Raw genomic sequence first — 24,294 nt, 5'->3', positions numbered from 1 at the left:
TGGTTGGTCGTAACTTTCCTTCCAAGGAGTAAGCGTCTTTTAATTTCATGGCTGCAGTCACCATCTGCAGTGATTTTGGAGCCCAAGAAAATAAAGTCTGACACTGTTTCCACTGTTTTCCCATCTATTTCCCATGAAGTGATGGGACCACATGCCATGATCTTCGTTTTCTGAATGGTGAGCTTTAAGCCAACTTTTTCACTCTCCACTTTCACTTTCATCAAGAGGCTTTTTAGTTCCTCTTCACTTTCTGCCATAAGGGTGGTGTCATCTGCATATCTGAGGTTACTGATATTTCTCCTGGCAATCTTGATTCCAGCTTGTGCTTCTTCCAGTCCAGCGTTTCTCATGATGTACTCTGCATCTAAGTTAAGCCTATACCCATGGTTGGTTTGGCTGGTTTAGCCTGGGACTAGGTCTTAGTTCCATTAATGGAGCCAAGGATGGAGTCAGGCTCCCTAGAATCCCCAAGCAGAAATCAAGGCCATCAGAAAGACATCCTGCTGTCTATGTGGGTACCTGCAGAACTAGGGAGGCCCCTCGTCATCTCTTCTTCAGCTTTTTGTTCTTGGGATATGAGAACTAAAGCCATCTAGCCAACATAGCTAGCTGTCTATAGAATGCACTCCACATTAGCTTGACTTTACTCTTCTACTGGCTTCATTAACACAATTTTACTATTCCAAGAGACTCTGGCCCAGAGAGATAAAAGTTGTACATAACATCATTGCTCATCAAAGGGACTTTACCCCCAAACCATCAACTCTTCCTTAGAAAGCATCAACAGACAGTTTATATCCCCAAGCTCTTTGAATCCTGGCCTCAAATTCTTCACCTTGCTGTATTCACTATTATATCACAATCTTGACCCAACTCTAACCAAGCTTCTTCATCCCTTCAATTCCCTCCCCCCTTGCCGCACTGAAAGACCCACCTTAAACTAAACTTCAAAATATCAATCAACTGGTCTCTGCCCTTCCCCTTCCATTACCAGGTAAGCTATAAACTCAGCTCTACCTTTCAAAAGTTTGTTCTGCTGATATTTGGAACACAGCATTCAATTGGCGCATCTCCTGAAAGGCTCATTTCCAGGAGCACTGGAATTCCAGATATTCTGGCCTTTGCTGTTATCAATGAAAAAAATGTTGTCTGCCTTAAAAATAAACAAATAATGTTGTAGCCATCAAGCCATCACAGGACTTCGAATCACAAGCCATCATAGCCTCCCCAATAGAGGATGTCCACCATCAAATGATCAGACACTGCAGCCACCCCAACGATGCACCCAGAGGAGACTCAGGATGAGAAAGCAGAGGACACTGGCCCTAGATAGCTGAGGTACATACCAAAGGAATGATTTCAGTGAGCTCAGATGCTTGAACCTTCCAATATACAGAAAAGAGCTAAATTCCTTAACTTGAAATGTCTGGTTTTCTTTGATTCATAGTAATCTTTTGATGTTCTGACTTTGCTTATCCTTGTATATCTTGGATCCTCCCTTGACTCTTTAGAGCTGTTCCTTACAGCTATCAGAGAGGCTACATCCTGGGCTTAAGTCCTCAGTTTTGTCTGCGGGGTAAAACATAACTCTCAACTTTTAAGTTGTGTTTTTTTTTTTTTTTTCACTCAACACAGGATGCCCCACCTTTGCCTTGGACCCAACCGAGGAAGTACTCTTCTCTCCACAGATAATCAATCATGAGGGAGTGTGGTTCTTTCAGAGGCTGGCATAAATCATGCTAGTTCATTTCAACTGTGGGGGAAGAACTGGCTATCAGCCCACAGTATTAGCAGTCACCTCTAACGTCATTCCTGGAGCTGAGACTGCTGCAGGCCCAACCCCATTGTTAACCACTCACTTATTTAATTACTATTCACGTGTGCTTCAGGAACACTCCAGGGCAGTGACTGCTGAGGCAAGGTCATTTCTAAGAGAGCAGAGTCAAGATGCAGTTGACTGTCTACTCGGGCAGCAGTGGTATTTTCCAATGCAGTGTTAATATCTTTCATACCTCTGTTGCTGTTCAGTCACTCAGTCATGTCCAACTCTCTGCAACCCCATGGACTGCAGCGTGCCAGGCATCCCTGTCCTTCACCATCTCCTGGAGCTTACTCAAACTCATGTCCATCAAGTTGGTGATGTGATCCAACCATCTCATCATCTTCTCCTCCTGCCTTCAATCTTTCCCAGCATCAGGGTCTTTTCTAATGAGTTGGCTCTTTGTGTCAGGTGGCCAAAGTACTGAAGCTTCAGATTCAGCATCAGTCCTTCCAATGATTATTCAGGGTTGATTTCCTTTAGGATTGACTGGTTTGATCTCCTTGCAGTCCAAGGGACTCTCAAGACTCTTCTCCAGCACCACAATTCAAAAGCATCAGTTGTTCACCACTCAATCTTCCTCATGGTTCAACTCTCACATCCACACATGACTACTGGAAAAACCATAGCTTTGACTAGACGGACCTTTCATTATGTCTCATTCATTCATTTTTTCATTCATTCCTCAGATACTAATTCAATGCCTATATAACAGGGGCAGTATTTCCACCTGGTGATGTCCATGTGTAGTCGTCTCTTATGTTGTTGGAAGAGGGTGTTTGCTATGACCGTGCGTTCCCATGGCAAAACTCTGTTAGCCTTTGCCCTGCTTCATTTTGTACTCCAAGGCCAAACTTGCCTGTTACTCTAGGTATCTCCTGACTTCTACTTTTGCATTTGGTATTTCCCAAGGTATTCATACCTCTAGTTTTTACCTTAATGCTTCCATGGTTTATATGATTCCTATCTCTACAGACCACTGGAAGAGTCATAGATTTTGTATACTAGTTAAAGATGAGAAAATGCTTAGCATCCATTTCCCCCCCGCTAAATCAGATAATTCTACATAGGAAAGAGGACTTGCTTGGAAACACTGAATGCTCTTTGCTTTGTTTGTTGACCATTCCCTCCACAGCTGGAAACACAAGGCCCCATTAACACTAACCATGCCTCCTGGTCCAAACTGCATTCTGGCCACTTACATCAACTGGCACAGATTCTAACAAGTTTGTTACATGTTTTTCAGATCCCAACATGAAGTACATTTCTATGTTCTTTGCAATCAGTGTTGCTTCAGGGGCTTTGCAGGTGTTTATGGATATTGGCATACTAAATCCCCCAATAAAAATTTTAGTTTTTGAAAAAAAGAAAAAAAAACTCTCAATCATAAGGCCTTTATTTTGTCCAAAAAGTACCTTCCCACTACTTTCCTCTTTTTAAAAAATTTTCACAGGTAGGCCGAGCTAATCATTGCCTGATGTAAAATTGCTGCTAAAATGGTTCCCTGGTGAGAAAAGTCAACTTGTAGACTGATGTCCTTGTCACCCTTCCTGATCAATTATGTGGGGTGCAGCACTCTGCCATTTGCCACAGGGACATCTGTGGTCTCTGCTCCTCTGTCTCTTATGAAAGAAGATACAAAGTTCTTCAGAACCTGACCACCCGTATCAGCATGAGGGGGGACCTTCATAATTTACTAAGGTGCCTAAATTATTGTTATGAACATTTCCCAAGTGCACTCGAAATACAGTCACTACCATCAGAGGGCAGTTCATGGGAACCAAGTGACAGGGTTGGGGGTGCAGAAATGAGCTCTTCTCACATTCTTCTCCTAAATAAAGAAAAGGTAATCAGAGCTTGGAGCTTAATAAGGACCATCTCCATTTGAAGAGCTCACTGTAAATTCAGTCTTAATACCTTTTATATTTTACTCTGAACTGACTTCTACTTTGGACTGAGAAACTGTTGAACTTTAGAACTAAAGGAACACAACTGCTTTCATTATGTCTCATTCATTCATTCATTCCACAGATACTAATTCAATGCCTATGTAACAGGGACAGTGTTTCGGTTCTCTGTAAACTATGTTGTTACATTCAAAGGAATCAATGCTACATGTCCTGCAAACTGAAGACAAACAGCATGAGGTCACTGATCAGACAACCCCTCCAAAATGGAGTCTCTAAAGCTAGGCCTTGTCAAGAGAAAAGAGACACATTGGAATCCCAATGTTGAGAGGAAACCTTGGAGATCTGAACATGTTATAGGTTAAAGGAAACAACGCTCTGATATAAAAGAAGTTTCTACTAGTCAGAAAGAGGAAGCAGAGAGCCTTTGTTAGGAGAGATGGAGGGTACTTGATGTGAGGTACAGATTCACCCCTCAAGCTTGAAGCCTCAAGTTTCAGGTGGGTTGAGGGAGCTGAAGGCACCTATGGCCCCTGAGCCAACATGAAGCTAGAGGAAGAAGGTAGAAATGGCCACGTAACTCCTGAGTCTCCTGCAGTTCCTGCACGTCACTGAATGTTCCCAGGATGTGAAAAGGAGATGACAAATTGGCCAACAAGATTTTTGTTGGGGGGCGGGCATCCAGCAAGTGTGGAAAGCAACCCTGTACCAGGGCTGCACGGAAGACCTCTTGAGCCTGGCATCAAATGAGGTACTGACAGGCCTCAGAGACCTCAGGGCAGTCGGGAGGTGCAGTGGGGCCTCGTCAGCTTTGAGGGGGTTCCATCAGCACAGGCAGTGACAACAGCATCTGCTGGCCAAAGACAAGCAGGACAACAAGCCCAGTCAGATGCAAGCACACTGCTCTCCCCCATCACCAGGGCCTTTATGCTTTCTTCACCAGGCGCCAGCTTGGGAGGAGGAAGGAGAGAGAACGGCAACTTTCCCTGGGTCTTCCCATTCTGTGCCTAGCATTGTGGGGTTTTTTTTTTTTTTTTCTGGTCTCTGTTTCCTTCTCTGCGGGTCTAATCCTTACCGGGACCCAAGCCCTACACACGCTCAGACTCCATGATGGAAACTTGATCTCCTGCTTGGTTTCTTCCACTCAACCCCTCCTCTTTCTGGGGAATCTCTCCTCTTTCCTAAATCTACTATGAGCAACAGCTGGCCCAGAGTGCTAAAGCCTCTGACTTCCTCACTTCAAAATCTTCTGGGAATCAGGTGAGGTCACTTGTGTCCATTTCCCTGAGAAGGGGCGGACCTTTCTCAGGAAGTCTACTTTTCAACACTCCTGCTGGAATGGGACCAGGTTGCATTTCCATGACCTTGACCTCTAGCAAAGTGGACCAAGAGCGGACACTTAATCCAGCTTGGTCAATCTTGGGAATATGTGGCCCTCGAAGACTTTGGGTAGGCCTGCTGGGCACTTTGATGGATAATATCTAGAGTTGATTTAAAGGGCCTGCAACGGTAACTCCCAGCCCAGTCTGGGTGATGACATTTGCTTTAGTCACACAGGTCGAAGTTTACACCCTTAAGGGGGCAGTGGCTGGCAGATGAGGACTCTGCTCACCCCAGGGCGTACGGTGCCACATTCACCACTTATGCTAGGAACTGCCCAACCTAGAGCTGCAGGGGCTTTCAGCTCTCTAGGTGGTCCTGCAGATAGTCAAGTCTAACCAGGTACACAGGGAACAGATGGAGCTTGGAGAGAGGAAGACTTACACTCGAGTACCCCCTGCGCAGGGCTTTGGGATTTAGAATGTTGCATCTCTGTCAATCAGGGCGAATATTGCTGACCTTCATTGTGCATTCTGATCAGATTCTATCCCTTTGAGAAAAGTAAAAACTGCTTTAACCCAGTGGTGTCTGTGGTCTGGTCTTTCCATCAGTGAAATTCACTACTTTTTAATCCAGAGGTCAAACAACATTTCACAAGGAAGCGACGGAAACCTGGAGCTATTTCTATCACTCTCCCCGGAGCGCATGGTGGGATCAGCTCCACATGTGGGGGTGGGAAAGGTGCTCAGCACCATCTTGTCTTGGCTATACGGAGGAGGGGACTGTGGGGGGAGCCCTGAGAGCTCTGTCATCTCCTGAGGGCCTGTGGAGGGAATGCTCCTGTCCCCAGGGCCCAGGCAGCTGCTCGGAGGGAACTGACACAGCTTTCCGAGCCACTGAGATCGTGGGGAGATAAGAGAGTGAAGCGGCACTGGCTGACCTTTGAGTGTGCAGTGAAGCCATCCAGAATTCCTGAGAGAGAAACGGATTTTTGAACTCACTGGCTTTGAAGACTCCATCTGCCACCTGCTCTGGCAAAGTCAGGGTGTGCCGGATGCAGCCCCAGGCAGGCTGCCAGATCTCTACAGGTCCCAGGGTTCAGTCCTAACCTGGCCCCTCAGCCCCCAGCAGCAAAGAGCTTCTGCCAGGCCAGCCTCCCTTCATACTAAATCCTAACTACCCTGTATCTTCTCTTTTTTCTCTCTCTTTCGTTTTTACACTTATGCTTATGTACACACACAGAGAACAGCAACTTGATTGCTATTTTTGTTTTAAAGTAGAAAATGTAACAGTTCTTAGTATAACAGTAACATGTCTTTAAGGCCAAGGAAGAAAGGAGAGAGAACAGAACTGAAATAACCTGCACCTACATCCAGCCAAGTCACAGGCGACCCCTCCTCCAGCCTGAGGCGACCGCTCACCAGCATGTGGGGGTGGAGGAGGTCCAAGCTTTTTTCCCTCCGTGACAAACATTACGACATTTCTTTGTGCACCAGTCCCATGAGTACACACAGCAGCACAGGACCTACATACTAACGGTGGTAACTGGGAAGTTTACTGAACATGTACTGGGTGCCAGCCACGGCACTTCACATACGCTAGATCATTTAATCCTCACAACCACCCTTGTGGCACAGGCACTATTACAGCCACTGGACAGAGGAGAAAATCGATTCAGAAAGGGACGGACACACGCAACCGAGTGGGAGCACAGGGATTTGAGTCTAGGTCCACCCAAGCCCAAACTGGGCACTTCCCACCACTCTGCCCATAGCCTCCTCCATCCTGACAGCTGTCAGCAAAGCGTGGTCACCCCTCTGACACTGCTTTCACCTCATCCAGTCCCTCTGCCGCACTTCTGCTCATTACACATTTGTTCTAAAAAGAGAAAATACTGCTTCCCTGCTTAGGATGGATTCAAAGTCTCGGGCATGTACTTCAAAGACACAGGAAGCAACAGGGCAGGGAAAGCCTCCCTCCATTTGCCTTTCATATAAGGGACATTTCATTTCCTTGGTTCAGCAATGGTTGAGAAAAGACCACTGTAATCACTGAAGTAATTTTAGCTGCTGTTAACAAACAACTCCCGAGTTTCAGTGGTTTAACCTTAAAAACACTTATTTCTCACATAACTGTCAAACACAGATTTACAATAAGCCAAGTGCTCAGGGTTTAAGGCTCGTCTCCTGAGCGGCCAGTCACACAGCACTTTCTCCTGGGCAGCAAGCAGAGCCTCCCAGGCCCGCTTTCTACATGTGCCTTCATGTAAGGTGCACACACCATGCCTGGGGGCTCGTGTACAGCGTGCCACCCCCAGTCACTCCCTGGCAAGGCCACGGACAGGGGAGTGCTTGTGCACAGAATCAGGTTCCTGTCTCAGCTCCAGGCCACACCCTGATCCTTACTCCTTTCCCTTTCCTTGTGTTCAGAAGCTCTGACATTTTTTAACGCTCCAGATTACAAATAAGAATGAAAGTCGGCAGTGACTCTGTAAGGGTGCAAAAAGTCTATTACAAATGCTGTGCCGCTGCTAGTGACAGGCTCCGGCAACTTTATAAGCCCACAGATGGGACTCCTTTGAGAATTCCACCAGGACCTGAAGAAGTGTGGTGCGTCGTAGTCAGCACCAGTCCCCCAGCTACTTCTCAAGTGGTTCACAGTTTCGATGGTCTCCCGCAGGGATTAATTTTGAATCCAGGAAAGAGTCTTCACTTCTGTGGCCCAAGGACAGAAGTGTCCTCAGGGACCTGAAAACTAGGGGGCCCCAGGCCCTCCTGGACTATACCACCTGGAGGCCCTGAAGCTTAGAATCAGCCCTCTGACCATGTCCTGCTCTTCCCCTTTAGTACCATCTCCAACAAAGACTGTCCCTTCATCCCCTGGGGCCTTCCTGCCTCTCCCCAACGGCCCTGCATGTTTACTGAGGCTCTCCTGACTGTCCAGGGCAGTGAAACCCACACTGAGCGAGCAAGGCTCTCATCTCGGCCTCTCAAGATGGTTTTGCAGGGAACAGAGCTGCCTGCCCTGGGAGAATAAGAGGGAGTTCTCTGCCTGGAACCCACACTCCCTCATATTCTTGTTCCCAGGGGCTCAGTTCACTTCCCAAGAGCAGGAGGGACTAAGACTTCTCGGACAAGCTCACCCAAGCATGACAAACACCTCCTTCCTTTGTGCCTCTTAGTACCTGATGGGGACGATAATGTTTACAGTCGTGCACTTCAGCGGTTAGTTTACACGCCATCCTCTCTCTCAGAGTATACAAGCTCTTCGAGGAAAGGAAAGGTTTCTTACATCTATAAGGTTTCTTACATCTATATATTTTTTCTATCTAATATGGCATTTGACCCACAGAAATGTCACTCAGTGAGTGCAAATTGTTTCTGAGAGAACGAGTTAGTAAATTAAAAAAGAGGGTGTGTCACTGAGTTAAGGATGAATGGGGGAGAATGAGAAGGAAAGGACAGGGGCGAGAGTGAACGAATGAGTGTCGGAGGCAGAACCACGGTCCACTGCCTCCAAGTACCCACTCTTCTTCTACCTTGCAACCGAATCAGAACCCTGCTTTTTCAGTTGTACACACTGCCACCAACAAAAATAATACACTTCCTACCCTCCACTGAAACCAGACATAACCTTATGACTAAGTTCTGTGACTAAATTAAATAGAAGTAGCAGTGTTGCATAAGACATCAAGGAAAATCCTTTAAAAAGGAATGTATGTGCTTTTGGCTTGTGTCTTCATCTTTCTATGACCAGAAGATATGTGATGGCTGGAGCTTAGCTGCTATGTTCAATGAGGTAACCTCAAACAAAACCAAAAATAACAACAACAAAAAAAACAAAACCAAAAAACTCCACATTGAGACCGGGAGGCAGAAAGATAGAAGTCTTGATTTCTGTTAATCACAGAGCCACTATAACAGCCTAGATAGCCTTCCTCTGAACCTTTTCTATGTCAGAGAGAAATAAATTTCCATTTCACTTGTTATTTTGGCTTTTTTTTTTTCATCATATACAATTGATACTAATCCAGACTCACAGGTTTATGGTGGAGTTGGTCCTAAACCCATGCTTCATCTCTCCCGGTCTCCAGTTCTTTCTGACGCCAGCTGTAAGTCACTCTATGATGGCCTGACACGCCACACTCACCCAGATCTTGCAGATGCCCTCCAAATGTCAATCCAAAGCCATGACATAAAATAAGAGAATCTAGATCTTTTTTTGAAAGCATTCAAAGTGAAGGATGATCCCTGGTCAACGTTCAAAACCTAGCAGACTGGCAGGGAGCAGACTGAATGCAATTCCCAAGGAGCAGTCCCAGGAAGTACAACCAGGGAAACCCATCGAAGACCACAGACCTGGTACACTCACATTTCTGGTGGCTCCTGCATTTCAACTGTAAAGCATTTGTCCTTCTGCAAGGGGGTGCACATGGGAGGGGTCTTACCTCCGCCAGGGAATGCCAGTGTGCAATGGGCTTGCGCGGATATGACAACATTTCACTCCAGTGGTCTCTGCCCAGCCGCTCAGCTTCGTTGCCTACTTGACACACGCCGATGATCTCATTGTGACCTACACTGTGAAATGGTCCACAATAGTTATTTTTTTCCTAAAATTTTGGTATGTAAGAACAGCAACTACTCAATTAAACATATAGGAATTAGTAAAGGGTTGGTTTTTTCACTCTTGAATGTAAAAGCACACGTTAACCTTAACAGCCACTACAACCTGGGGACCAATATGGCACTTGTGGGCACAGAGAGGAAGCCCAGAGTCTGGCCCTCACACACCTGGGCTGTCTTAACACTGGCAGAACTCAACTTGTTCCCAAGAACCCTGAGTTGGAAAAACTCTGATGCAGACAAAGGATGCCACCTCTGGTTCTGGAACAAGGCTGACTTCAGGCCTTCAGATCTATGTAATGAAAAATGGGGGCACTGAAAGGAGTTTCTTGCACTGATAGCTGTTTCACTTCAACAGGCGGGAATCAAGAATGGGTCATGGAAGAGCTCTGAGTCTGTCAGCTGTAGCCTTGAGCTGACAAGGGCAGAATGGAGGTGGCTCCTGCCTCTTGCAAGACCTCTCTTTAGAAAACATGTTTTCATGCTCTTCCCTCCTTCCTTCCAAGCCCAGCTTTGCTTCTCTGACCCAACTTCAGTTTCCTACTGTAGAAAAACACTGAGATCCTTTAATACCTAGCTAGTATTTCTGAAACATCCTTGGATAGGTCTCTGCCTTGGCTCATTTTTTTTTTTTTTCTTCCTTCCAGTTTTTGATTATAAGTCCTTTGCACGCATCCAGAATTACATGGCTCATCCTTTAATTCTCTGGGATCCAAATTCACAGGCTCTTTCTTTTTCCTTCCTGCAAAGATGAGGGATTTTTCTCCTATGGACAGTGCAAGGGGGAGGCAAGGGTGGAGAAGTAGTGTGAAGGATATTGGATTCTATGCTCATTAAAATCAGTTGCATGCAGAAGCCCCATGAATTCTGCCATGGATTTTTCCAGACCAGATTCATGAGTTTATTGAGAATTAAATTGAAGCAGAGCTCACATAATCAGATTTGTCGATGTGGGAAACTTGGCAATAGCTTGAAAAATACTGGCCCAGCCTTCCACGGCTGGTGGGCCATGTTCCCTCCTGTGGCCTGACACTGTTGGTGTTGTGTGTCATCCAGAGGGACAGGATGAGGTCTACAGCCCAGCATGTGCTGTCACACCCATGTGCAGCCAAGCCAACGGACGTGCTCCCTAGGTTGCAAGACGATTATGTTTCACCCAGAAATCTGCTGGAAAGAGTGTTCAGGGCACTGAGGCTGCTGGGATGACATTTCGGGGTCTGTGGGAAAATTTTTAGCTGCAAATGATACTGTAAGACATTAGAAGTCAGAATACTGTTTTTTTTTATATAATTGTGCCCAGACCACGTGGGAGGTTTCCAATTAAAAAAAGACTTTGCATTTTTGTCTAATGACTGGTTTAACATGTATAATTCCCTGTTGGTACTTCCTTTGCATATTAAAATGACTGTTTTTCAAATCAGTCCTTTAAATACACAATTGGCTACAATGCAGGCTATAAATATCTCTTCTGTGCGGTATTAATTAGAAAGTCGAGCATCTTATACATTTTAATGTACCCCGTCATCCATACTGATTCTAGCAATTTCAAGAGAACATTTCTGTGTTTGCTTTCAGACTTAAGTGGATAGAAATGATCTTTATTAAACATATTGGGAGAAGAGAAAGAAAAAAAAAAAAGAATGAAGCTGTGTATTTAGAAATGTTGATGGTCTGGCTCAAGTAATCATTTTGCTGTTTTGAGTGGAATTTTTCTGATAAAGGCCAGGTAGGACTGCCTGAGGGAAGATTAAGATCTGTGGGGCCCACAGTTCTCCAAGCTAAGATTCTAGGGCGTGTACAGGGATGGAGAGGGGAAGCGAGGAGCAGACAGAAGGACGGAGGAGGGGAGAGAAATGAGAAATAAGAGAGCTCAGAGGCTTGCAAAATGGTGATTCCTTGTCAATCAGCTCTCAGGGTGCTGCTTAGTGGCTGCACTGGGACAGCAGCTAAGAATCCGCGGCTGCCACCCCTTCCCCCAGACCTGGGCACAGTGGGTTTGCAGTGAGAAACAGCTCCAGGCATCTCACCGGTCGTAGTCCATGACTGCTATGGACAGGTGGATTTGGTCAATGTTCTCGGGAGGGACGTCAAAGACTATGGCTTCATTGTAAACAGGATTCAGAGTGTTCCTCTTGGTGGATGTTTTCCTCTTTTTTAGTCGTCTGCCATCACACATCAGTGAGACTTTCACGTAGGGATCTGCAGAGACCATGAGAAGCAGAAGTACTGTGAGGAGACACGCAGATTTAGGCCGGCAGTTTCGTCATGGTGGGGTTTCAAGGACCACAGGGTGCAGAAGCCCTTTACCTGCCTGTGGATGGAGTCTGAAGATTTTAATTTATACAATGTCTGGGCAACGACTGGAGTTGGGGTAAGTAAGTCATTCATTCAGGAAAAAGCACAGGACACACTCGTCTCAAAATGTGTGGAATTTAAAAATAGTGTGAAAATATCTGCCATCAAATTAGAAATGTTCCACCTAGGATCACAGACTTGCCAGGCTGCCACAGGAAGGGAAACGCAAGCCATTTTCAAGGCACGGGGGAAGAGGTGGCACGCTCTGACTCGGAGCCACCCCACAGAGTCTTTTCCTAAAACCCAGGCCTTTAGGAAAGGGAAAAGCTAAACACGTGGACATAGCGAGAAGCTATGTTGCGGGTGGACGTCCTTCAGTGCAGGGGCTTCAAGCTCTTGAGCTGCCTGTGGTCGAGCTGTGAAGGGGGAAGCAGTTCAGGAGGTCAGGGAGAGAAAGGACGCAGGCTTGCTTGTGGGGCCATGCTGTGACTGGGTGACAGGCGACAAGGCTGGTCTCTGCGCCTGCTGGGACATCCCTGGTTTCACCTCACTATTTTCCCGCTCAGTGGGGAGTTCTTGCTTCACCTGCATAACCATGGGTGGCCCTGACACTCATACACTGTCCAGGAGGACTTAGAGGGCCAGAAGGGGTCACATCTTTTTTCTTTTTTTCCGGTTGGATAAAACACTGGTATCCAGGAGGCAATATATTGCATCTTTTGATCTCAGTGACCAAAAGCCAATAGACTGGGCATTTTGTGACCACATTTTGGGAACCCCTGCGAGGTGGCTTGTGAACTTATACAAAGGAATTCCATTTCAGGATACTTTCTGTTAGGATTTCATTTGTTTTGTTTTGTTTTTTTATTTTTTGGCCATGCCAAGCAGTATGGGATCTTAGTTCCTCCACCAGGAACCTAACTAATGTCCCCTGCATTGGAAGTGTGGAATCTTAACCACTGGACTGCCAGGGAAGTCCCCCTGTGAGGGTTTAAAATTTAAAGGTGCATGCTTGATTCACTGGAAAAACCAAACTGCATAGTTCACTGATGGACCTTTGATAGAAGGATATAGGATATCAATCTTCTAAAAGCCTGAGGTGACAATTGCTTGTATCTGAGGAAAGACCCAATTAGATATATCAGCATGTGCAAACTGTGGGTCCAGTCCACAGTCACGTGCAGGAGAAGACCTAAGAGGGAATACTGGTAGTAATAATGAGAGCTAACACCGAGGAGCATTCAGTGTGCGCCAGGCACCATTCTTAGGCATCATAATCCTGTAACAACACAAACAGCCAGACACTATTATTATCCTCATTTTTACAGATGGGGAATCTAAAACCCAGACAGACTGACTTGCCAGAGTCACACAGCTATTAGGTCTAGGACTAGGTTTTAACCTAGGCAGTTTGGTTCCGAAGTCCATGTACCTTTATTACTCTACTGGAAGCTTCATGAGGTGCTATATAAGAACTGTAGGAGGAAATGTGAATTTGAGATAGTCCCACCTGATGCTCCTGTTATGTCCATTGCCTTTAAATTCCTTGCTTTTATAATGGTAATGGTCAGCCTGCCAGCCGTGGGAAGATAGCAGAGGGAAAACATCAGTTCTCCAAGATCCACGTTGTCCTGTTGAGAAAGCACAAACTGAAGCACTAGAAATATCTTTATTTGGCAGAAACCGACAAAATTCTGTAAAGCAATTATCCTTCAATTAAAAAACAAATAAATCTTAAACATAAAAGAATAATCATAATAAAGAAAGTGTCTTTAGCCTGGTGCACACAGAAGCAGGGGCAGGGCAGCATTGCAAGGGGCTGCACTGGTCCTTCTGCTCATCTCCCAAATCCCTCATGTCTTTTCCCTTCACATCGTCAAAGAAGAATAAATGTTCCTACCTCCGGAGCCCCCTCCCTAAGGAAACACTCATCTTTAGATGGCAGAACTGCAGACCGTCTGGGTTCTGTCTCTTCTGTCTCATTACCTGCAGCCCTGCACAGAGAACAGAAGCCCCCACAGCCTAACTATCCCCATGGAGACCCCCATGAGATTTCACTCATATCCCCACCATAGTCCACACAGCCCCTGGGACAAAGCTACACAGAGTACCCAGCAGTGCTGTCTGCCTCACAGGCATCCCAGACATGCTCTTATATACCCTCCGCAGCCTCGTGCATGCTCTCAAACGGGTCTCCATACAGCCCCTTGGAGACTCCTCATCCCTGGTTTCCTACATAGCTTTGCCCGCAGTTTTTCCCGCAAACCTCATACAGGCACACAGATAGTCACCATCCAGATGCATCCCTCCCCGACAATCCCTCACTCTTCCCTACATGGGCCCCACCAAGTTTGCTGCAATACTTCCATACACTCCTGCTAACACTCTCCATCCCAACACATGAGTGCATGCACACGTACATGCAAGTGCATACACACACACACACACACACACACACCCCTCTACCCACCAGAACCCTGCACATAACCTGGTCACTCACAACCTGTGCAGACCCAGGATGTGACTTCACTGAGGCCTGCAAACACTAGTCCCTACAGTTCTCTAGACAAGGACCCTGCAGAGCAGCAGCCCTGAGCCCACACATCCCTAGCCCTGGACACACTTGGACACCTGCCCAGCCCTATGCAATCTCCAGACAGGCAGACATAGGAGGGGATCCAGGTCCCACAGCCCCCAGTTGCTGACTGCTTGGCTCCCACTTTGCTTAAGCTTTTGCTTTCCCTTGGTGTGTCTCTAAGAAGCCCCACTTTCCTCTGCTGGGGAAAACATCTCGGGCAATGTGCAGCCAATCAAATAGGTCAGAAGACACCATTCTCTTTCTCCTTTTTAGCCCAGGGAAAATACAACCAGAAATGGGGGAAAAAAGAAAAAAGCCAGTTCGTTTCAACTTTTGCGATACCTGAGGTTATCAAGCTGGGTGTCTGGGTCTAATTAATATAGCTTCATAATGATAATGCTCTGGGGTCTCCGGTTTTTGCCCTCAACATCCATAGCCTCTCCTCCCCTCCTTGATTCTCCAAGGATGCTTCTATTTTTAGAAGCACAGATTCAGCTCTGGAAGGTCACCTCACCCAACCTCCTTCCTTGACCGCTTCTGCAGGAGGATGAGGTGAAGGGAGCCTGTCTGGTCGCTAAGGCAGATGGATTGCTCTGTATCCCTGAGCTCTGCCTGCTTTGTGTAAATAAATGACCTCCCCTCGAAAGCATGCCAGGCTCTTCTGGCTCCTAAAGCCCTGATATCAAGAGACCTAGGTAGTTGGGCCTCACCTCTGGGGTGGAGGTGAGGGAAGAGATGACAGTTCTACAGGAGTGGGGAGTCACATGGGCTGGGGCTAGACAGTTTTGTGTTGCTGGGGTTTCGACTGCAGAAGGAAGGTCTGCTGTCACTGAAGGGCTTGATCCAGTTTCTGGCTAGTAGCAGAGGAAAAAGAGGAGCAACAACTGTCCCCATAAATTACCTTTTTCTCTTTACACTCCCTGGCCTATTCCCTTGCCCTTGGACCTCTTCTGTCTGCCTTAAGCAGAAAGGCCCAGACATCTGTTCTTCTCAGAGGACTCTTCTCAGAGGGCTCAAGCCCGCTCTCCTCTCATCCTGCCCTAATAATCTTGGTCTGAACAAAGTAAAACAGGAGCAACCAAAGCCACGTGTATGAAGCTCTAGCATCATTTTTTTCAGCATACGATTTCTGAGGGCCCTCACTGCACAAGCTCTGTAGGGCTGGAGATGTGACGATGTATCTACTCCAGTCCCCACCCTCAAGGCCAAGGCACACAATTGAATGTACTGTGTTGTTACTTTTGTGCTAAGTACATTTTCCTCCAACATAAACCTCTTTCATTCACAAATATTTACATTATATTGCTGTTTGCTCATGAGTTAAAAGAAAAAAAATATGCTTCAGATTTGGTTGTATATTCAGAATGTGAACCAGGGCTAAAGTCCACTTCTGTACTTAAAAGAAAAACCTAGGCAAATTAAAGATTTATTAGGGAGAAAAGGCTTGATTTGACTTCCAAGTGCTTTAAAAATAAATCATTTAAAATTATCAAAACTATGAAAGTAAGAGTGATAAAATTCAAGTACAAATGTTTTTAAGTATAATAGTAAAATATCTCCTTTTCTTACGTACATACCACCTAAGTCACTCCCTTCCCCAGAGCACCACTGAATAATCACGCACATTTTTCTTTTTGTCCTTCATCCATTCATCCATCCATCTGCTTACTCTCTTAACATCTGTTGTGGTTGTTGAGCATTGCTCTCTTCCAGGTGCCGGAAGCTGTTTTTGCCATGGTGACAACAGATGTGGTCCCTTGAGAAGTGACCAGTTTGTGGGCTATGGAACCTAATGCTAACTCTGCTTTTTCCCCATCAGCCCATACTAACTTGGGGTTAAGAATCTATGGCTCCTGATGTGTATAAACATTCCCTTTAAATCAGTGGTTCTCAACCAGAAGCAATTTTGCTCCCTCCGGGCACATTTGGTGTTATCTGGATAAATTTGTAACTGTTACAACTGGAGAGGCAGGTGTTACTGACATCTAGTAGGTAGAGTTCAGGGATGCTGCTAAACATCCCACAATGCACAGGGGAGCCCCTCACTACAATGAATTATTTGGTCCAAAACGTCAGTAGTGCCAAGGTTGAGGAACACTGCCTTACACACAAGTACTTATATTGTTAGTAAAAATTTTTCCAGAATGCTGATAAAAGTCAAATACAAAAGAGTATGGAGTGTTTGGTTTCTTTTCCAGCTTGACAGAAATCAGATATGCAGAGGTGTCACTGGTGGCTAAATGCCCTGGAGGGGTACAAGGGGAAGGAAAATGTCATGCAAAGAAATGCTTCATTTGCTTCTGCTTTGTGTGGCCAAGGTCAGTGTTGTTGCAAGATATATAGGGAACTGATAGCAAATGTGTGTGAATTCTATACCTGCAAAACCTGTAAACTCTTTCTGTGGTGTTTACCTGTAGTGGTCTGGGACAGTTCTAGTTTTTGTCTAGCTAGCACACTTTTGTATTCCTATCCTTGGGTTCTTCTGTGAAATCCTTCCCAGTTCCATATAGTTCTACAAGGGCTGCTGCAGGAATTCAGTCCAAAGTATTCATGCCCCTGTCTACTGTCTTCTGTTCAGGGATGAGTATGTTACCCACACAGGGAGATTCAGAGTCTTCTCTGGGACTAAAAAAATTAATATTGAGAAAGAGAAATTTTAATTTTATTGGGGTTATTCACTGGAAAGATATGAAACTAGCATTGCTGTAAGGTTCTTGTACTGAAGATAAGTAGTGTACTATCACTTTAGGTTAGGCGCTGTATATTAAAAACATATACCATAAACCCAAAAGAAATGACTAAAATCACATAATTTATTACCTATAAATTAGTTAATAAGCTGGAGAAGGCAATGGCACTCCACTCTAGTACTCTTGCCTGGAAAATCCCATGATGGAGGAGCCTGGTGGGCTGCAGTCCATGGGGTCGCTAGGAGTTGGACACGACTGAGCGACTTCACTTTCACTTCTCACTTTCATGCATTGGAGAAGGAAATGGCAACCCACTCCACTGTTCTTGCCTGGAGAATCCCAGGGACGGGGGAGCCTGGTGGGCTGCCGTCTATGGGGTCGCACAGAGTTGGACATGACTGAAGCGACTTAGCAGCAGCAGCAGCAGTTAATAAGGCAACAGAAGGGATAAGATACATGCTTTAAAAATATTAAGTTAATCCAAAAGACAGCAGAAAAAAAGGAAAAGGGAATAAGACTGGAAGAGATATAAATGATAGAAATGGAAAACAAATAGTAAGATGGTAAATTTAAACAAAATACTTTCAATAATCATGTAAATGTAAAAGATCTAAGCATCCAAATAAAAGGCAAAGATTATCTAATTTAGTAAACAGCAAGACCCAATATTATGCTCTCTACAAGAAATATAATTTAAATATACAGGTATATGTACATTAAAAGTAAAAGAATAAAAACAATATGCCACACTTAAACTAATAAAAAGAAATCTGGAGTGGTTAAGTTAATATCAGACAAAGTATATGTAAGAGCAATGAATATTATCAGGAAAAAGAGGGTCATTTCATTATCTGAAGCAAAAACTTGTAGAACTGGGAGGATAAACAAATTACAGTCAGAGATTTGAATGCCTGAACAGCACTATCAACTCACTTGGCCTAATGAGTGGCATTAAAGAAACACCAAACAGCAACAGAATACACATCTTTTCAGGTGAACCCAGAACACTGAACAAGAAAGATCATATTATAGCCCATAAAACAAGTCTCAACTAAACTTGAGAAGATTCAAAGTATATTCTCTGGCTGCAATGGAAATGAATTAGAAATCAGTAACAAAAAGATATCTGGGAAATCTCTAAATATTTGGAAACTAAATAACACACTTCTAAATGCTCAATTCAAAAAAAGGCACAGAAAAAAGGAATGAAAGTACAGGTGGAACAAACAGAAAAGACAGACTTAAACACTACCATATTGATAATTACATTAAATGTATATACCTGATAACTTCAATTAAAAAGATATAAATTTTCTGATAGGACGGTAAAGCAAGACCCAGCTATATACACTACACTAAGACCCAACTATATACCCACTAAGTGGGTCTACAGGAAACCCACTTAAAATATCAAGACAAAGACAGGTTTAAAGGATGAAAAAAATTAGGCCATGTAAACAATAATCTAAAGAAAGCTGCTGCTGCTGCTAAGTCACTTCAGTCGTGTCCGACTCTGTGCGACCCCAGAGACGGCAGCCTGCCAGGCTCCGCCGTCCCTGGGATTCTCCAGGCAAGAACACTGGAGTGGGCTGCCATTTCCTTCTCCAATGCATGAAAGTGAAAGGTGAAAGTGAAGTTGCTCAGTCGTGTCCGACTCTTAGTGACCCCATGGACTGCAGCCTACCAGGCTCCTCCATCCATGGGATTTTCCAAGCAAGAGTACTGGAGTGGGGTGCCATTGCCTTCTCCGAAAGAAAGCTAGAGTGGTTATATTAATATCAAGATTCCAGACCAAGGAATATTACCAGGGAGGAAGGTGATATTTCATTGACAAAGGCTAAAATCATCAAGAAGACGTAATCTTAAAAACATATGCTTCTAATAACAGAACTTCAAAATATATTAAACAAATGAGATAGAATTAAGAGGAGACATAGGTAAACACACAAGTAGAATTAGAGAGTCCAAGACTATTCTATCAGTAATTCATTGAACAAACAAGCAAAAAAGAAGTTAAGGATATAAAAGACTTGAACAATATTATTGACTAACCTGACGTAATTGATACTTACTTTACCTATTAATACTCCATCAAATGATCAAAATGCCCATTCTTTTCAAATATAAACATTCAGCAAGATGAATCAGATTCTGGGTCATTAAAAAATTCTCATTAAATTCAAAATGAATGAAATCACACAAAGTATATTCTTTAACAATAATAAAATTAAAGTAGAATTCAACCATAGATATCTAGAAAATCTCTAAATTTTTGAAAATTAAACAATACTTTTCTAAATTATCTACAGGTCAAAGAAAAAAGTCATAAGAGACATTAAAAATTATTTTGAACGAATGGTAGTGGTTATGTGACTATATATATGTGACAAACTTGCACACTTAAAATTGATTAATTTTGCTGTACATAAATTAATGGAAATTTTAAAATTCTGAAAAGACAGATTTTACAGAGGACTATATTTTTGTCTTCTAGTTTTATTGTCTTGAGTTCAGAGAATGCCTTGATGGTTTCAACCACTTAAAAATTATCCTATCCTATCCCATGCATTTGTGCTCAAATGTATCTAAAAATAATGCCTATCCTCTATTCACAAGGGACTTATTTCTATATTTTTATTAAGTCAAGCTTGTTAATTTTGTATCTAAATCTTCTTCCCCTTGGAATTTATTATGACATTGTCTTTCAAAATATGGTTTATTCCCATTCCATTGTTTCACAGTCAGAGTATTAGCAAACATTTAAACTATGGTTAACATATTTCTTTCAATGCTCACTGCAGTTTCATAAAACCCATTATCACCTCCCATTTTAAGGTACATTTTGCTTGTGTGCATCCTTGAGTACTTTTTTTCCAGTGAGGGTTCACAGGTAGTTAGAGTAATCTTTACTGTGCTCTAATTCTTAAAAGAAAGTTAGTTGGGCACAGAATTTAGGTTAAAATTATTTTATCTTAGAATCTTCTACTTTGTCACAATACCTTCTAGTACTTCATGTTCTAGCTAGGGTGTTTGATGCGATTCTTTTGTAGATTCCCCTGCCCTTCCCCAAGGAGGTTTTAAGATTGTTTCTTTGTACTTTTACTTTGAACTTGTATCTTCTGTAATTTCCCCAAAAGGTATTGAGATATCTTGTTTTCACTGATTTTGCTTGGTCCTCAGTGATTGATGTTAATTGGAATTTTTTTCTCTTGCTTTAATCTCTTTTTCTCCAGTGACCAGTTGATCTATTTGTTTACCTTGGACCTTCTCTTTCATGATGTTGGTTTTCCTCAGATTCTAGGACATCCTTAATTGTCTGTATTTATAACTGAAGGGTCAAAGCAAAAATCTTTTACTGCTTGTCATTTTGTGAAGATCCTCATGAAGAAGTGGGGGCAACCTCATATTTTCATCTGATATATATATAACTGGATATTTTGAATAATTATTCTTTAATACTACTTGTATGATATTAACATTGCCAAAATTAATGAACTTTGGTTGTATAGTAGGTTATAAAGTTAGGCATGGAATCATTATCAACAGAGTTTTGATATCCCAGTCTCAATCATTTTTAAGCACCACTGTACTGGGTTTCCCAGGTGGTGCCAGTGGTGAAGAACCCACCTCATTCTTGCCTGGAGAACCCCTTGAACAGAGGAGACTGCCAGGCTACAGCTCATGGGGTCACAAAGAGTCGGACATGACTGGAGTGATTTAGCAAGCAAGCCAGTGCAGAAGACAGAAAAGACACAGGTTTGATCCCTGAGTCAGGAAATTCCTCTCCGGAGGAGGGCATGGCAACCCATTCCAGTATTCCTGACTGGAGAATCCCACGGACAGAAGACCCTGGTGGGCTACAGTCCATAGGGTCACAAAGAGCTGGACACCACTGTAGTGACTCTGCACACACACACACGTACAGGGGGTCCGCAAGACCACCCTCACGTCTGATGATTCATTAGAAAGACCCAGAAAGGCTATTATACTCATGGTGGTGGTAGTAGTTTAGTTGCTAAGTCATGTTCATATGGTTTCTTACAATAAAAGGACACAGATTTAAATCAGCAAAGAAAAAAAAATATTACATGGGGTGGAGTCCGAGAGAAATCAGGCATTAGTTTCCAGTTGCTCTTTTCCAATGGAGTCACACATACAGCACTTGGTACTCCCCACAGTGATGTGTGACAAAACATACTAAGTATCACCAATGAGGAAAGCTCACCTAAACCATGATGCCCAATGTTCTTACTGCGGGAGGTAAGGAGTACCCACATGACTAATCTTAGCTGCTCAGTCTTTACTCCCTTCATCAGAGGGGGATCAGTGTAGCCTAGAGCCCTTAAAGGAACAAAAACAAGTAACCATCATAAATTATGGGCTTCCCTGGTGGCTCGGATGGTTAAAAAATCTGTCTGCAATGTAGGAGACCTGGGTTCAATCCCTGGGGTGGGAATCCCTGGAGGAGGGCATGACAACCCACTCTTTCAGTCAAGGTCTAGTCCCTTCTGTAGAATGTGCAGGGTTTAGGTACCCCAAGCTTGTTGAGCCAATCCTTTACTATACATACACAGTACCCTCCTTTCAGCTTGCCTTTTCACACATATCTTCCTGTACTGAAAAGGGGAGAAGTGGTTGTGGTCCATCGCTTGTGTACCTAATCATCACACATTCTCATCCAGAGATCAACAGCTGATGACACAGAAGACATTCTGGAAGGAAGTTAGGTTAACAGCAGGGACTGGCAGAGATATTAGATAGGATAAGGGCTGATCATAATGGAATTAAGCTAGAACTCTATAATAAAAAGATAGAGTGTTTCTATATGTTTAGAAACCAAGAAATACACTTCCAAATAACCATGGTTCCAAGTAAAAACCACAATGAAAATTAGAAATATATTGCACTTACGGTCCTCATCCCTGCTCGTGACACAGGCTTCCTAAAACTCTCGTAAATCCCCAAGTGATAAGAGCACTAAGAACACTAGGGGCATCTTCTGTTTGAGTGAGGCAACTGTGGGTAGGTTCCCTGATGGCTTCTGGATGGGAACTGGTCACCAAAAAGACTAAGCCATGATTAGAAACTCAAAATTTTCAGTACCACCCCCCACCCATTCTCCAGATACGGGAGAGGGCTGGAAATGAAGCTGATAATTGACCATGCCTACATTAGAAAGCCCCCATAAATTATTTAAAGTATTGGTTTCAAAGATCTTCCAGGTTGATGAAGACATCCATATATCAGGAAGGTGACACATCCCCCAGATCCATGCAGTCAGAAGCTGCTGTGCTCAGGACCTTCCCAGACCTCACCCAATGTATCTCTCTTCAACTGTATTCTTTATCACATCTTTTAATAGACTGGTAAAGCAAGTAAATGTTTCCCTGAGTTCTGTGAGCTGTTCTAGCAAATAATGGAATCCAAGGACGAGGTCATGGGACTGTCTGACTGTAGCCAAGTGGGACAGAAGTTGTGGATATTCTGGGCACTTGCTACTTGTGACTGGCATTTGAAGCCAGGTAAGTCTCATGGGACTGAGTCCTTAATCAGGTAGACAGTGTCAAATTGAGTTAGATTGTAAGACACCCAGCTGGTTCAGAATTGCCTGTGAAATATATAAGAAAAACCCCAACATGTTTGGTGTCAGAGGTGTGAGTATGGTAGTTGTATGAGAGTAAAAGAAACACACAGGAAGAGAACTGGAGGATTTTCCCCACACAAATGTTTAAGTATCAAATTAATGGAAAATTTTTAGATTTAAAAACTGTAGTATGGAACAAAATAATCAAAGTATCTATCTAAAGAACTTGGAAAAAGAACAACAAATTAAACCCAAACTAAGCAGAAGAAAGGAAATAATAAATTTAAAAGCAGAAATTAATGACATAAAAACAGTATATTTAAAGAAAATCAACGAAGCCAAAAGTTAGCTTTGAAAAGGCTAAATAAAAACTGTTAACCTTTGTTAAAATAGGTAAAAAAGAGGGTAGGGGAGAAAGGCAAAAATAATCATGTCATGGCTGAAATGCAACACCACTATGGATCTTTACTAAACACACTAAACAGATAATAAAATTATTTTGTAAACACCTTTACATCCACCTTTACACTTTTATAAATGATAAAAATTAGACACAATGTACAAATTTTTTGAAGTGAGATTTTAAAAAATTAAACAAAATACGAGAAAACTGAATGAAGAAAAACATGAAACGACAGCACTTCACTTCCTTGTGTTTTACCTCGTTTATAAGGTTAATTTACACACGGCGTTTTAAAAATACGATTGTTCATAGTAAAGTAATAAGGAGGAAAATCACATAATTATCTAAGTGAATGTAGAAAAATATGATAAAAGTCAAGCATCTATTTATGGTAAAAGTTTTTAACAAACCAGATATAGAAGAGGAATGTGTTTGTCTGATGGTGGGCCTCTAAAAGCAAGGCTACAGCACTGATGTACTTACTGGTGAAATGTGAAAAGCTACCCAATTAACATAAGAAATAAGACACTTTACTGCTTATATTCTATACTGTACTTCAGGCCTTAGCTAGGGAAATAAGGTATGGAAAAGAAATAAATGGTATAAAGTTTTGACATGAAGAATTCATTCTGTCATTTATTTCTCCTGTATAAAGAAATAAATCCTGGGGGAATGCCCTGGCGGTCTAGTGTGCTTTTGCTGCCAAGGGCCTGGATTTGATCCCTAGCCAAGGAACTGAGATCCCACAAGCCATGTGGCATGGCAAAAAAAAAAAAAAAAATTTAAAGCTATACATAGATTATTACAATTAATAAGCATGCTTATTGATGACTGGTGGATTGATGGCTATAAGTAAATAAAAATGGATTTAATTTTTATGTACCTGAAGAAAAGGTTAAAAAATAGAAGAAAAAAAAAAAAACCACCTTTACTTAAAACAGCATCAGAAAAATCAAAACCCTGGAATAAATTTACCTAAAACTGTACACTATTTCTTTATAGAAAAAAGGTAAAGCATTATTGAGTAAAGTTAAGGAAGGTTTAAATAAATGAAGAGATATACTATGTCCAGAGAT

At 43.1% G+C, this 24,294-nt stretch overlaps 1 protein-coding gene across 1 annotated transcript in view; it reads right to left on the bottom strand.

The window, feature by feature from the left end:
- Nucleotides 1-24,294, bottom strand: part of SYT9 (synaptotagmin IX) — a 144,009-nt gene that overhangs the window by 42,821 nt on the left and 76,894 nt on the right. The window contains exons 4-6 of the mRNA XM_010829362.1: nucleotides 13,474-13,594; nucleotides 11,696-11,867; nucleotides 9,494-9,623 (exon numbers count right to left, since the gene is read on the bottom strand). Coding sequence (XP_010827664.1) covers nucleotides 9,494-9,623; nucleotides 11,696-11,867; nucleotides 13,474-13,594 — 423 coding nt within the window. The remainder of the gene's footprint in view (nucleotides 1-9,493; nucleotides 9,624-11,695; nucleotides 11,868-13,473; nucleotides 13,595-24,294) is intronic.

Source organism: Bison bison, unplaced genomic scaffold (genome assembly GCF_000754665.1).
Source record: "Bison bison bison isolate TAMUID 2011002044 unplaced genomic scaffold, Bison_UMD1.0 scf7180017864503, whole genome shotgun sequence".
In the NCBI taxonomy this organism is placed as follows: Eukaryota; Metazoa; Chordata; class Mammalia; order Artiodactyla; family Bovidae; genus Bison; species Bison bison.
Note: the sequence above shows the minus strand (reverse complement) of the source record. Positions and strands in the feature narration are given on the sequence as shown.